Source organism: Pseudorasbora parva, chromosome 22, assembly GCF_024679245.1.
Source record: "Pseudorasbora parva isolate DD20220531a chromosome 22, ASM2467924v1, whole genome shotgun sequence".
Classification (NCBI taxonomy): Eukaryota; Metazoa; Chordata; class Actinopteri; order Cypriniformes; family Gobionidae; genus Pseudorasbora; species Pseudorasbora parva.
The window spans coordinates 33,530,472-33,546,697 of record NC_090193.1 but is presented as its reverse complement, the minus strand read 5'-3'; the positions used below and the strand labels follow the sequence as shown (position 1 = coordinate 33,546,697).

Genomic DNA, 16,226 nt, shown 5'->3' with positions numbered 1-16,226 from the left:
GGTCTGAGTACTTCACAATCTGCTCAGTTACTGGGATTTTCACGCACAACCATTTCTAGGGTTTACAAAGAATGGTGTGAAAAGGGAAAAACATCAAGGATGCGGCAGTCCTGTGGGTGAAAATGCCTTGTTGATGCTAGAGGTCAGAGGAGAATGGGCCGACTGATTCAAGCTGATAGAAAGAGCAACTTTGACTGAAATAACCACTTGTTACAACCGAGGTATGCAGCAAAGCATTTGTGGAGCCACAACACACACCTTGAGGCGGATGGGCTACAACTGCAGAAGACCCCACCGGGTACCACTCATCTCCACTTCAAATAGGAAAACGAGGCTACAATTTGCACAAGCTCACCAAAATTGGACAGTTGAAGCCTGGAAAAATGTTATCTGGTCTGATGAGTCCAGTGTGTATATATAGTCTCGATTTCTGTTGAGACATTCAGATGGTGGAGTCAGAATTTGGCGTAAACAGAATGAGAACATGGATCCATCATGCCTTGTTTCCACTGTGCAGGCTAGTGGTGGTGGTGTAATGGTGTGGGGGTATTTTCTTGGCACACTTTAGGCCAATTGTTTAAATGCCACAGCTTACCTGAGCATTGTTTCTGACCATGTCCATCCCTTTATGACCACCATGTACCCATCCTCTGATGGCTTCTTCCAGCAGGATAATGCACCATGTCACAAAGCTCAAATTGGTTTCTTGCACATGACAATGAGTTCACTGTACTAAAATGGCCCCACAGTCACCAGATCTCAACCCAATAGAGCATCTTTGGGATGTGGTGGAACGGGAGCTTCGTGCCCTGGATGTGAATCCCACAAATCTCCATCAACTGCAAGATGCTATCCTATCAATATGGGCCAACATTTCTAAAGAATGCTTTCAGCACCTTGTTGAATCAATGCCACGTAGAATTAAGGAAGTTCTGAAGGCAAAAAGGAGGTCAAAATCATTATTATTATGGTGTACCTAATAATCCTTTAGGTGAGTGGTGAGTCCATAGGTCTTATGATATGAATGACTGAAAATTATTACTTTAAAATTGTACTGGTTTGTTCGTCATTTGCAATGCTTTATGGGATGTGTAGTTAATTGTTTTATAAAAGACGTTAAGTTGCACTTTTGGGGGCATATTACAGAAACATCTTAACTTTGGAATCCTAACTTATCTGTTTGGTAACCATGGCAATTTCAGTTAGGACCACATTTAGGACCAATGCTATTACAGAATGACATATCTTAAATGCCTAATCTTATCTTAACTACGGATAGGAAGCAGGTATTACAGAAGCTTCCTAACTCAACAAAAAAATCCTAAAAACTGTCTTAACTTTAGGACAACACCACTGGTGTCCTAACTTCAAAACATTTTGAAATCCAACGGTAAAAATCACAGTGTAAAAAACCTTTTTCGAGAGAGCATTACATTTATTAATTATATAAGATGACAAGCAGCGTCGTTTTGATGGGGGAGATACTGTTGGAGGACCATATGGTTGATGGTTGATTTTAGGTTTACCTCTGAAGCAGTTTGCGTGTTGTAAGTTGCTTGGTAAAAAACAGATAGATGAGTTTTTGTAAGATAGGTTAAGATTTGCTTCTGTAATGCAAAATTGTGAAAAATCCTAAATGAACTTATCATATCTTAAGTGAAGACCTAACATAGAAAGTTTCTGTAATAAGCCTTTTGCTCCTTTCTCTGTTTTCTTAAATGTTTTTGCTCACAATCAAAGTGAATAATTGCAAATGATGTAATCAAACCAATAATACAAATTATTATTATTACATTAACAATGGTATTATTCATAAAAAATATTATTATTATTATTATTTTAGTAATTGTTGATATTATAGGCATCGACACCTGTCTCTCAGTGCAGTGTGAACTTTCCTTAACATAATAATGTATCATATCATGAATGAACAAAACATTTAAGTTTTACTGTCATTTTTGACTGTCATTTTATGTGGCGTGTAGTTTATTGCTTTACAAAAGAAAGAGAGATTATGTAAACAGTCTATTTCTCCGATTTTCTTTAATGTTTATAATGTTTTGATCCAGTCTGTGAAGTAGCTGGATTGGCTCTTTTTTTATAAAAAAAAAAAAAAAAATGCTCATGGAGAAACCAAGGATGCTAAAATTTTACACTTACATGCATATGTCCGAGCATATGACAGACAGGGATAAAGAGGGACAAAAAGCAAACCAAGTGCTTTAAGGCAGCTGAGGGCATGAGCCGCAGTGTGTGTCAATAGTACACAGGCTCCATTATGCAATCTAGATTTAAAAAATCTCTCTCTCTCTCTCTCTCTTTCTCTCTCTCTCTCTCTCTCTCTCTCTCTCTCTCTCTCTCTCTCTCTCTCTCTCTCTCTCTCGCTCTCTCTCTCGCTCTCTCTCTCGCTCGCTCTCTCTCTCTCTCTCTCTCTCTCTCTCTCTCTCTCTCTCTCTCTCTCTCTCTCTCGCTCTCTCTCTCGCTCTCGCTCTCTCTCTCTTTCTTCTCACTCATGGCTTGGCGCCCTGTGTGGTGCTTATGTAATTAACATGGTTTCATTCCTGCTATTGCTGTCGCTGAAGCAGAACTAAAGTCCGACATAAAACAGATGGCCTGAAGAATAGGATAGCAACAAACATCCTGTTGAGTTTGATTCATTAAAGAATGGGGAATTGAAAAACAAACAATATGAAATGTATTGTTACCTTATTCATACTTCCTTTCAGGGAAATTTTGAAGATTAAACTGAAGATGATTGTGTTACTTTGCTCGGCATGATGTTCCCCATGCAGCGCCTGTCTGCTCCCACACACACACGTACACACCATGCCTCTTATTTAACTGCATGATGTAATCTGCCCCACTTCTTGCATGTCAAAATAGTGACTAATGTGTCTTGACCCCCTTCTTTTTTTATGCTTCTCATTTTTCTTCCCTCCTTTTTGCTTTCTGCTAACTCGCGTCACTCAGGAGTTTGATCCAAACCAGCCCCAGAAGCAACTGGAGGATCAGAGAAGGGTAGGTAAAGAAATGGGGCACGTGACGCACACCCTGGCCACTGCTTGAGCCGCCCGTTCACAAACTTACCCTTCACACCCTACTGTCTGCTCCAAATGGGTGGAGGTTTCACTGAAAAAAACGGGATGACTGTTTGCTCGATAGGTTTGAAGGCGGTGATGGATGCGTTTATAGGTGATAAGCATCTTGATGTTGTATTTGTGCGTGTGTGTGTGTGTGTGTCTGTGTGTGTGTGTTTCCACCCACTCTGATTCGGGGCGTTTTGAGCGAGCAGTCGGGTTACGGTTATCTGTGTAATCACTGAATTAGGATTACTCTTAATTGGTGTGGTGTCTTGTATCCGAGGTCTCTGGTATTACGAGGTCAGATGCGACTAAGAAAAGGGATCTAGCGTTATCAGATTCTGTCGTCCTTTCTGACCTCTTTCTGACTGCACTAATCAAACGTAACAGGGCGATCGGTCCTCAGGAAGAGTTGAGAGGCATCCCACTAACAAAACCAAATAGATAACACTTTAATTGAAGCCTGTTTATGTAACTCATTATTGAGATTTTCATTATAAAATGTATTATATAATACACCTTTAGACACAATTATAAAACGAACTTAACCTGTTCAAGGTTACACCTTCGCAATATCAATTGTTTTATGACTTATTCTCTTTCTGGAGTGACATGAATAATAATAGGTATCATAATGCAGTATAATCATTTGACATGTAAATAATCCATTGACGTGTGTATTATGTAATTTTGCATTTCTTATACAATACCGTTCAAAAGTTTTGTGGGCAGTAAGAATTTTAAAATGTTTTGAAAGTCTCATGCATGTATTTGATAAAAAATACTGTAAAACAATAATATTGTGATATATTATTACAGCTACAATAGTATTTTCTATTTAATTTTATTTATTCCTTTGATGGAAAATGTAAATTTGGTGCTAAAATAATATATCTTATTATTATCACTGTTTAAAATAGCTGTGCTGCTTAATATTTTTGTGGATTTTTTTTTTTTTACTATTGATCTCAAACTTTTGAACGGTATACAGGCTTCAAGTTAAGTGTTGGGAAATTGATATTAATATTACTAAACATCTGCAGTGTTTTGACTCTCAGATCTTCATTAGGCTTTTTTATGTCTGATGAAGACCTAGATATCAAAATGTGATAATTACTGTTTTTACTATACCTGTGCTCGATTTGGGTTGGATGGGTACACTTTTTTTCCCATTAAAAGAAATCTGCAAAGTAAAGTTCTTAAGTCTGCAAGAGAATGTATTCATTTTCATGACTTATTTTCAAATTGTCCATTTGATGTCATCTGTGGTGGCACATTGATGTTCGGTGATTTGTTTTAGTGTTTGTCATAATGTCCCTCCCATTACTCCACCCCTTTCTCTGTTGTCAGAGTGAAGCGCTGAGACAAGTCCTGGTGAACCGTTACTATGGCAACTTCAAGCCGGGAGGCAGGCGAGACAGTTTGACCAATTTCAGCAACGGGCCGCTCACCCCTGGAGTACAGACTAAGACTCCTGCAGGTTTGTGTCTGTATGTGTGTTTGTTATATTAGATGATATAAACTGACCTTTTCAAACTCTCAGGCCAAGTTCATTTTGTAAAACCCTGCCACTAAAGATGATTCCCTCCTGCAGTCCATTTTCTTTTGCTACGTGCTATGCGTCCTATATATTCAGAGCCATCACTGTTGCCAGGCGACAAGAACCTGGCACCTACACTTCCTGTGTGAATAGCCACCAGACACACCTGCTTAAGAAAGTCTAGCAAGTGAATTGGAGGGTAAATGTCTTTAGGAGAGACTGACACCAGATGATCGGATACCCGTAAATCTGGATTTGGTCAGTTTGACCTTAACTTGGCAAAAAGGCACATTTCTCATGTACATCATTTTTATTATTTACTGCCAACATGTTCTTAGATTTTAGGCAAAATCATATTAAAACGGCCTGCTCAGGTTCAGTAACGATTTAGTGTCATTATTATTTTGGTACCATTACAATTCTATAACCGGAATAAGGGCAGGAATTGTATAGAAGTTGACCTGTATTTGGGCATAATTAGGCTGTGTGTGTCTGCATCAAAGTGTTTTTTCACCCGCCTGGCATATTTTTCCAATCCTTTTTAATGGGAGTGCATATTTAAAATGCCAGATGTGTAACGAAGCGCTGAGCGTCTATTTCACGCTGAAGTGCTGATCCCTCTGTTTTTTACCGGCTGCTGAGAGTTGAAGAATGCTCGACTTTGAGTAAAACACAGCTCTTATCACTGTCACTTTTCACCCAGATGTCCAATCAGAGTGGAGCAGGGGCGGGACAAATACAACACAGACCAAACGGCATATTCTGCTTGTACAAACCCGAAAAAAGTTAGGACACTGTACAAATTGTGAATAATAAAGGAATGCGGTAATTCACCTATCTCGTAAAACAATATCTCGTAAACTTATATTTTATTTACAATAGAATATAGATAACATATCAAATGAAAGTGAGACATTTTGGAATGTCATGCCAAATATTGGCTCATTTTGGATTTCATGAGAGATACACATTCCAAAAAAGTTGGGACAGGTAGCAATAAGAGCCCGGAAAAGTAAAATGTACATATAAAGAATAGCTGGAGGAACAATTTGCAACTTATTAGGTCCACTGGCAACATGATTGGGTATAAAAAGAGCTTCTCAGAGTCGCAGTGTCTCTCAGAAGTCAAGATGGGCAGAGGATCACCAATTCCCCCAATGCTGCGTTGAAAAATTGTTGAGCAATATCAGAAAGGAGTTCTGATATTCAGAAAGGGCTCAGGAATACTTCTAGAAAACATTGTCGGTGAACACAATCCACCGTGCCATTCACCATTACTGGCTAAAACTCTATAGGTCAAAAAAGAGGCCATATCTAAACATGATCCAGAATCGCAGGTGTTTTCTCTGGCCCAAGGCTCTTTTAAAATGGACTTTGGCAAAGTGGAAAACTGTTCTGTTGTCAGACGAATCAAAATTTGTATATATATATAATAAGTTGTTATTAGTGCTCAGTTCAGAAGCCCTAAAAACACATCTGGAAAGGCAGCATCAATGCTGAAAGGTATATCCAAGTCCTAGAACAACATATGCTCCCATCCAGATGTCATCTTTTTCAGAGAAGACCTTGCATTTTCCAACATCACAATGCCTGACAAATTACTGCATCAATAACACCATCATGGCTGTGTAGAAGAAGGATACGGTACTGAAATGGCTAGTCTGCAGTCCAAATCTTTCACCCATAGAAAACATTTGGCGCATAAAGAGGAAGATGCAACAAAGAAGACCTAAGACAATTGAGGAACTAGAAGCCTGTATTAGACAAGAATGGGCAACTTGAACAACTCGTCTCCTCAGTCCCCAGAGGTTTGCAGACTGTTACACACAGTGGTAAACAAGGCCTTGTCTCAACTTTTTTGAGATGTGTTGATGCCATGACATTATAAATAAATTTATTTTCCCCTTAAAATGATAGATTTTCCAGGTTAGACATTTGATATGTCATCTATGTTGTATTCTGAATAAATTATTGAAATATGAAACTTCCACATCATTGCATTCTGTTTTTATTCACAATTTGTACAGTGTACCAACGTTTTTGGAATTGGATTTGTACAACATAAACAGATGACAACAAGAAGCAGTAATAACAAAACAAAATAATTTAAAACAAGAGCCAGAGCATTGTATCTGTTTTTTTTATATAGAAACAATACAGAAACCGTGTGAAATGAGATTCCAAATCATAGCAAGCAAAGCGTCTTAACTGAAAAAAGTTACAATAAGTTGTATAATTGTATAATGCTTATAATATTGTATAATAAAGGCTATCAGAGCTTCTCGAAACACTCACGCTCAAAAGGTCGGTAAGAATTTTTTCATATTCAAGATCCAAACCCGTATTATTTTCTTTCTTCTGCTGAACACAAAATAATATATTTTGAAGAATACGGGTAACCAAGCAGTTGACAGAAAAATATACTATGGAAATCAATGGGGACCAATAACTGTTTTTTCACCGAAATTCTTCCGAATCATCTTTTGTGTTCAGCAGAAGAAGGAAATTCAAACTGGTTTGGAACAACTTTAGGGCAAGTAAATGATTTTTGGGTGAACTATCCCTATATATATCTCTTTTGTAAACGATAAATTCGAACTCTCTTGTAATGTTGTCTTTAATGTCACTTTTAATACATTCAATGAGTCCTTGCTAAATAAAAGTAATAATTTATAATAAAAAAAATCATATTGGCCTCAAACTTTCGAACAGTTGTTATTTAATTATAATTATAATTATTTTATAATTTTTCTCCAGTTTGTGGTGGGGGTTCAGCAGGCGGTCGAGGGGAGATAAGCCTGGCGGAAGTGCAGTGTCATCTGGATAGGGAGGGTGCGTCTGACCTGGTCATTGACCTCATCATGAACGCCACAAGTGACCGAATCTTTCAGGAAAGCATCCTGCTGGCCATTGCTCTGCTGGAGGGAGGAAACCCTGTCATACAGGTGAGATGAGCTTTCATTTGGGTTGTTCCTTTCTTTATATTTAATCTTGTACATTCTTTAAAATGGTACAAAATACATTTAAATTATTCATTGCAGTCCATTCATAAATCCATAAAATCGTACCATCCTGTTGTGAAAACAAAACCCATGGGTGCGGTGCTGAAAAGGGACGGAGCTACATAAGGTCTATACATGATACGGTTCATTACCATCTGAACTAAAGCAAATCCAAAACCTTTATTGGAATTGCTGTGTTTTTATGCAAGTTAGGGAGTTTTTGCATGCCTCATCTAGGAAAGCCATGTCCTTTTCTTTGAAATGCAGTTTGTCCTCCCATGGTGTAAAACAGGAAGAGCGAAGGAGAACATGCAATGAATTGAGATAAGAAAACACCAATAAGAGGGCTGCAGGCAAGGCTGATATATTGGGTCACTGAGAAGTCAGTGGGTAAATTGAAGAAAACGTTAGAGAGATTGGATGTCGAGAGAGAGAGAGAGAGAGAGAGAGAGAGAGAGAGAGAGAGAGAGAGAGAGAGAGAGAGAGAGAGAGAGAGAGAGAGAGAGAGAGAGAATGAGAGTGGAACTGAAGGAACGCATAGAGACAAAGGCTATTTTAAAGAATAGAATGAAAGATTTCTACTTACTGAATATTATGCAGAACACATTGTATACAGTCTACCTTTTTGTTTATTAATGCATAAATAGTAGTTTAAAATTACTAAAGTAAGCCTTATTCTATGAATAACGTCATGGATGTCAGAAGCAAATAAAAAGTGGGTGGGTCCTCTCTCTCAGAATTAAATTTTTACTGGAGTAACGTTAGATGCCATTTACATTAAATACAAATATACCGCCATTTACTAAACGATTGATTGGGAGAGACAAAATTACAACATCACTGAGTTATTATCCCTGGCTATAGTGTAGGGGTAAGACGCGTGTCATCAAGTTGACGCAAATCGATCCGAGGTTCGAATCCGCCTTTTGCTGAACTCGCTCTACTCCCTTTTCCCATCACAAATCAGATCGGAAAGGCATTTATTTTCAATAAAAATTGAGAAAATATTAGAAATGGGGAAATAAAGCGTTTAATGTGTTTAATAATAAGTGTTTCTCGGTTAAAGGTAGGTAAACAGACATGCTGAATTAGAGACGATAAAAGTGATGGGTGACTTAAAAAAGAGATGGGTGTTGTCCAACACACACAATGGTTCCGACGCCTATGAATAACGTTCAAACATTAGCATGCTACATTGTCACGTGACCTCATTACATTTGTCACATGCCTGCATGATGTTGCATATTTAATTCAGTGGTGTCTAGTTATAGTCTTGGAATAAAAGATGAGTATTTTGCATTTTTAATCCAATTTCGTGTCGAAATGTCTTCATATTTGGCAGCTTGTATTATTTTTCGGTTCAATTTAAAGGTGCAGTGTGTACATTTTAGCGGCATCTAGTGGTGAGGTTGTGAATTGCAACCGTCTTCCGCTCACCCCTCCCTTTTAAAGCATATAGAGAAGCTACGGTGGCTGACACATGACAAAAATGTTGTGGTCTGAGACAGCAGAGAGTGACTAGCGCTCTGTAAAGAAGTTTGTCTGTTTAGGGCTACTGTAGAAACATGGCGATGCAAAATGGTGACTTTACTGCAAGGGGAGCCGAGTTGTATGTAGATAGAAATGGCTCATTCTAAGGTAATAAAAACATAACAGTTCATTATATAAGGTCTTTAGTTTATACTCCACTGAAAACATAATAAAGTATATTATATTGCATTCCTGTCAATAGATAATCCAAATACTACATACTGCACCTTTGAGTTTATTTTTATAGTGCAACTTCACAGAAGATGCATGTTTAGTAGAATGTTATTCTGTGTCACTAAAGTAAAGCGAGCGCTCGGATCATCGACTTGAGGCTGTCCAGTGCAGAGCAGGGCCACACGTCACTGTCTGCAGTCGCCCAGCCAGGGTTTTGTGGGTGCAATGCGGTTGCTACGGCAACCTGGCAAATCGCTGTCCCCGTCGCTAGGCTGCGCGCGGACGGGGAGGGTGATGCGCGGCGACGGAGGCAGTCGGTGTCAAAGGAGGGATGGCTGCTCTGATTGTAGAGCAATTATATTTCCCGAGCTGGCAGGGCTGGTTTCTGTGCTCACGCATGTGTTTTGCGTGGGTGCTTTTGTAAATAGGCCCGTTGCATAATCAGCCCTGTTATTAGCAAAGGCATTCTACTCGATGATTCTCCGGCTTCCCAGCAGGCACACGTAGAGGCGCTCACATGACTGGATTACATAAGCCAAGCCCGTGGTGAATAATGCAGAAAACAGTCTTGATAGCTCCTCTTCTGTGCTAACTGGGTCACTGTGTGTCCTTGTAATGGAGAGACTAAAAGAGTGGAAAGTGATCGAGAAGGAGAGAAACAGGGACATACAGACACAGTTAAAAGTTCCATAATGACGTTAACAATCATGTTTTTTTTTACCGGAAACTTGTAATTCGCCTCTGTGTCCAAGAGCAACTGATAACATAAACATTACTCAATAATTAATTATACTTGGTGTTAGTTCAAATGTGGGCTTCTGTCTTTTTCTCTGTGTGATGGTGCGCTTCATGAATTTATTACACAAATGTGAGTTGTGTCTCGCGAAGGGAAACATACGGACTGCAAATACAGATAAACACTTTATTTTACAGTGTCCTTGTTACACGTGTACACGTGTACTTCCCATAGCAATAACAGTAAATTATGCATAATTGCATGCAACTATCCATAAACCAAATCCTAATTCTACTCTAACCCTATATAAATATCACTCAGTACTTAGTATATATATATATATATATATATATATATATATATATATATATATATATATATACACACTGTAACTATGACACCTTTAAAAAAATTGTAACCCAAATACATTACCAACCAAACAAAACATATTTATTCTTTGAGTGTTGTCGCAAGTTGCTCTCTCGCTAATATACCTTATGGCTTTAGAGTTAATTACTTAAAATGTAATTTATCATCTTGCAAATAAACAGAAAGCACAAGCTTTTTTGTCAGGTTATGTTGTAATGCTAAAAATAACGGTACAATTGTGTATATTGTGACCTGATGTGAAGTCCACCAATCAGAGAGGTTCCCAAATCTTGATTGCTCTTTTGATTGGTTAATATGAATGGAGTATATCTTGTGATTTTCCGTGGGTGCTCGGCCATGACTTGCAATAATGTGTATGTTTATATATTATTATGTTCTGTATTATACCTTTTTTGGGGGGAAAATTAAGCATATTTTCCTAATACCTCTTTACCATAATAATATCCTTGTGAGGGATCCATCCATCCATCCATCCATCCATCCATCCATCCATCCATCCATCCATCCATCCATCCATCCATCATCCAGCCATCCATCCATCCATCCAAGAAAAATTTAAAAATAAAATCAGATAAAAATATATAGTTAAAAGCCACTGTTGGACATCATGAGCCCTACACACTTTTGAACATATACAGGAATAAAACAAATAAATAAATGAAACTGAATAGACATCCATGTATAGAGGTGTACTGGAAAAGTTACAGTTAACATCTGTAAAGCCCATTACTCGCCAGAAAGTGAACATATGCCAGATAACAATAAAGGATTCCAGACATAGGAAAATGTATAGGAATCTTTTATTGGAAATCTGTCTTTTCCAAATGCAAGTACAACATCAAATCCCAAAGCCAATGCTCTGCTTTTGGTAGGATACAATGACTATTTATTACTGTATATAGACAAACAACAAATATAGACCAAGACTATGAACTCCATCCTATGCTATAATTTTTTTTTCACATTACAGTGATCAAATGTATTCTTTTTTACATTATGGTCATACGGATGTAGGGTGGAAATGTGCTTATAATTTGTATTAATTAAAATAATTAATTAGGCTACTGATCCCAAAATAGAGCCCTTTTCCTTAACAGGCGAGATTCATCCATCGATTCTTTGATTCCCGATAAAGTGTTACAAACCTGTTAGACTTGTCAGCATCAACCTCATTGTATTGGGTTAGTTTGGTTAAGCGTTCTTGCAGCGCTAAAGGGGTTTTGTGGATAACCTGCATGACACATTTGCAGCCGGTTTGCAGAGTCATTTGTGTGTCTTTTGAAGGATGTGAAGAAACCACATGAAAGAAAGAGAGAACTAGGGGGTAGTCTGCTCTTTTGACGTGTGTGTGTGTGTATGTGTGCGTGTGTGTGTGTGTGCACGGTAACATTCACTAGTGTTAACAGGGGAATTACTGAGTTTACTCATTGTAAATCAGCTTTTTTTAAGAGGATTTATGCTGCTGTTCTCTGCCACACCTTTCTCAGTAAATACACTTGGTTTGTAGCCTGACGTGGTCATGATCAATTCTAGTCAGAATATGAGTCTGAAACTGCTCCATTGGGCTGTGATTATGGGGCGTGTTTCAACCGAACCAGGAAAGACCTCAATTGGATAGACCTACAACCAATCAGAGCAACGGAGTGATGCATAACGTTAGTTGTCAAATGTCAACAGAACTCAACTGCACTGTGTTGCCATGTCCGTGTTTTTTTCCGCTGGGAAAAAACGAGGGCTGAAGCGACCTCAATTATGTGATATATAGGGGTGAATGTGAATTTTAGCAGGCAACCTAGCCAATATAAAGCACATTTTACCCCCAAAATGATATTTTTTCCAGAGAACCCTCCCAAGAAGCTATTGCTTTGGGCTAGTAGTTGGCGGGTTTTGTTGTAAAAACTTGGCAACCCTGTCTGCACGCACGCTGGAATAAATGATCTTTGCCGGTGTTGTAAAAAAATATTTAAGGATACACAGTTACTTACCAACATGATCATTATTTCAGAGAGAAATAGTAAAGGTGAATGCATATACAAACAAGCTCTCCGTTTAGGATTCGAACAAATTCAACCAAGCGCCTTTGATGACGTGGATGATTACGTTACTGTTGATCATCTGTCTGTCATCGTCTAAAGCCTGCCCTGACGATTTCATTGGTCCGAACAGTTTCTGTTCGGGGATAATTACTCCTCTATGGATCGAGTCCAGACCGAACTGGCCGAGCTCAAATGTTGTGGACGGGGCTGAGTTCGGCTGGCATCCAGGCTACTTGGTTTGCAGAGTCACTTCATTCTACCACATGATTGCTAGGCCAAAATTATTATTACTAGGCCAAAATAAATAAGAACCTTATTTAGGATATATAATATTAATAATTTTCATATGAATATTAGATATGTATGATTTCAGAATCATATCTTTTGTGCTCTGAAGGTTTATCATCAAGGGTTAGTTCACCCTAAAATGAAGTTTATGTCATTAATGACTCCAATGACGTTGCACACCCGTAAGACCTCCGTTCATCCTCGGAACTCAGTTTAAGATATTTTAGATTTAGTCCGAGGGCTTTCTGTCCTTTGAATGTAAGTGTATGCCCAGCTGCTGTCCACGTCCAGAAGGTAACGAAAACATCATCAAAGTAGTCCATATGTGACATCAGTCGGTTAGTTAGACTCTTTTGTAACGTCAACAAAAAATTTGGTCCAAAAATAACAAAAAATATGACTTTATTCAGCATTGTCTTCTCTTCTGCGTTTGTTTTCAAACCTCAAATAAAGAATCAAACGGGCGTGAATCAGCAGATTGATTCGTGATTCATATCGCCAATGTCACGTGATTTCAGCAGTTTGCCAGTTTGATACGCGATCCGAATCTTGAATCATGACGGTTTGATTCTTTATTTGAGGAACACGGAAGAGAAGACAATGCTGAATAAAGTCGTTGTTGTTGTTTTTTTTTGACCAAATGTATTGTTGACGCTTCAAAAGAGTCTAACTAACCGACTGATGTCACATATGGACTACTTTGATGATGTTTTCATTACCTTCTGGACGTGGACAGCAGCTGGGCATACACTTACATTCAAAGGACAGAAAGCCCTCGGACTAAATCTAAAATATCTTAAACTGTGTTCCGAGGATGAACGGAGGTCTTACGGGTGTGCAACGTCATTGGGGTGAGTCATTAATGAAAGAAATTTCATTTTGGGTTGAATAAACCTTTAAGATTATTGATAAAAATGTAGACATGGCAAGTGATTGGAGGTTTGCCAGATCATATCTCGAGGCTCTTTAAAGGTTAGTTGAGTCAGTAAGCGCAGCACTTGCGCATCATCGGAATAACATTGATTAAAGAAGCCGTGTGATTGGATGACTCGACTGAGTCACCTGGTATAGAAGGAGAAGTGAAGTGGGCCACTGTCACGGGCCACTGTTCTTTGGCTATGGTACCATGAAATATTTTAATCGTGTAATGGAGGCCAATTAATAAGAGCTGTGACATGGATGGTGAGGTTTAGGGGGGGTGAGTGTAACGTAGTGAGTAAGCTAGTAAGAGCTGTTCGAGGAAACCTCACTACCCTGGCCTCAAGAAGTGCACTAGTCACTGACATTAGCAGTACAAGTAGAACTGGAAGGGTGGCAATAGTGCCGTGACTGGATCCGTGTGTGGTTTAGAGGGGTGTAATGGAGGCCAGCTAGTAAGAGCTGTGCAAATAGACCTCACTCCCCTAAGCCCTCAAGAGTCTTTAGTGGCTCGGCCTTTAGCGTTTTCGTTAGCATACCCGCCTCTAATCCTGTAAACTCTTGTTCGAATCCCACTCGGGTCGGGGCGAGTAGACCGGAGGGGTTGCGCGGTCACATTAGCAAAATTTCAAGTGCAAAAAGGGTCCATTGTCAATAGTGTAGCGATGTATGAAGCACTACTTACACTGAAGCAGCTTTCTGTCGGTCAGCGTGACAAATTTCACACGACCATCTTACACATAAGCGCAATCTGCACGGGAAACGTTTTCATCCTCACGCGATTCTCCCGAGCCCTCAAATTGCTATTGGAATTGAGTTGCTGTAGTTGTGGATTTTGTTTTATGATGTGTTTTTTTTTTTTTTTTTTCAATTTAAAGTAAAATTAGAGTAAATAAGCTCTGTGTTAAACATAAGTTATAATATAAGGAATATTTAGGAATATTTGTTGTGTGAGTGTGTGTAATATACGTTTTATTATAATTATTTAAATATATAATTGAAATATGTATTGTATTTTTATTATAAAAAAAACAAAACAAGTTTTACTTGAAAATTTTAATTGAATTATTAAAATAATACAAATAATGCCATCATAAAAAAAGTAGGTTACTCAAATAGGGAACATTTTATCTTTTGTTTTTGTGGTCAAATGTGGCCCAGACATGTTTTTTGATCTAGGGATTTTTTTCTCCCTAAAGCTTTTTGATAAAAATGTAGACATGGCAAGTGATTGGAGGTTTGCCAGATCATATCTCGAGGCTCTTTAAAGGTTAGTTGAGTCAGTAAGCGCAGCACTGTTGCGCATCATCGGAATAACATTGATGAAAAAAGCCGTGTGATTGGATGACTGTACTTAGTCACCTGGTACAGAAGGAGAAGTGAAACATTCTTTAGCATCTTTGTTTGCACATCCACCCCTAATGCCGTAAACGCCGGTTCGAAACCCACTCAGAGCGGTGCGAGTAGAACAGAGGGGTAATGTGGTCACAAAAAAGGGTCCATTGCCAATATCATAGTGATGTATAGAGCACTACTTACATGGAACTTTTTTTTCAAACCAAACATCTTTCTGTTGGTCAGCACGACAAATTCGCATAACCATCTTAATCCAATACCGGAATCTGCGTGGCAAACTTTTTGTCCCGATTGTTCAAAATCCTGCAGTGGTTCGCCAACGGTTCCCTTGTGATTTTCCAGTGTTTTTTTTTTTTCATGTTTTTTTTTTCTTCCATTTTATGAGTAAAATAAGGTCTGTGGTAAACATTTAGACATTTCTTGGACGTTTTGTTCTACAATGTAAATTACACACACCCATATCAAAAACGCGAATTTCAAAGCTGTTTTTAAGAAGTTTATTTAAGAAAAAGGGATGTTTCTATTAAGTACCTAGAAGGTTTGGTATGTGAGTTTGTGTAATTTACGTTGCAGAACAAACTGTCCAAGTATAGTCAACTTGTGTTTACCACAGACCTTATTTTACTCATACCCTTGAAACCTCTATTTTAAAAACCACTATGAAAATCTCGAGGGAACCGCTGGCGAATTAGTCTTCTGAGATTTGACATCATCCCTGCACCACACTGTTGACCGAACAACGGTAAACGTGACCTCAAATCGATCGATTTCAAAAAAGGCTGGTTTAATGATTTGGTTTAATTCTGCTTCCATGAAAAGAAGAGACACCAACTTTTTGTTTTTCTGTCCTCATTATAGCTATACAAGTGGCCTTTTGTGGTGCCTAGCGAATTGAAACATATCAGAGGAGGAATCGCATTACTTTGACTTGCATAATGTGGAGCCGCTGGCCTGGTTCGTGCACAGAGAGGCATTTGTTTGGAAGCTGCACAACAACACAAGCCAATTCCCCTCCACGATTTGTTTGTTTACAGAGGTATTCTGGGGTGGTCGTCAGGATAACACACACTGTTACCAGGGAAAGGGAAAAAGAGGGATGGAAGATGAGGAGAGTGAGTGAGAGAGAGAGAGAGGTAATGGACTGAATAATAAGGAAGCAGAAAGATTATGCAAAAG

The 16,226-nt window shown here is 38.6% G+C and overlaps 1 protein-coding gene across 20 annotated transcripts in view; it reads left to right on the top strand.

Moving 5' to 3' along the window:
- Positions 1-16,226, top strand: part of itpr1b (inositol 1,4,5-trisphosphate receptor, type 1b) — a 183,666-nt gene that overhangs the window by 103,534 nt on the left and 63,906 nt on the right. For 16 of the 20 annotated variants that reach the window (XM_067431963.1, XM_067431977.1, XM_067431980.1 and 13 more), the window contains 3 exons: positions 2,971-3,018; positions 4,431-4,560; positions 7,378-7,565. In XM_067431963.1, the coding sequence (XP_067288064.1) occupies positions 2,971-3,018; positions 4,431-4,560; positions 7,378-7,565 (366 nt within the window). The remainder of the gene's footprint in view (positions 1-2,970; positions 3,019-4,430; positions 4,561-7,377; positions 7,566-16,226) is intronic. The other 4 variants (XM_067431981.1, XM_067431978.1, XM_067431975.1 and 1 more) reach the window with 1 other exon arrangement.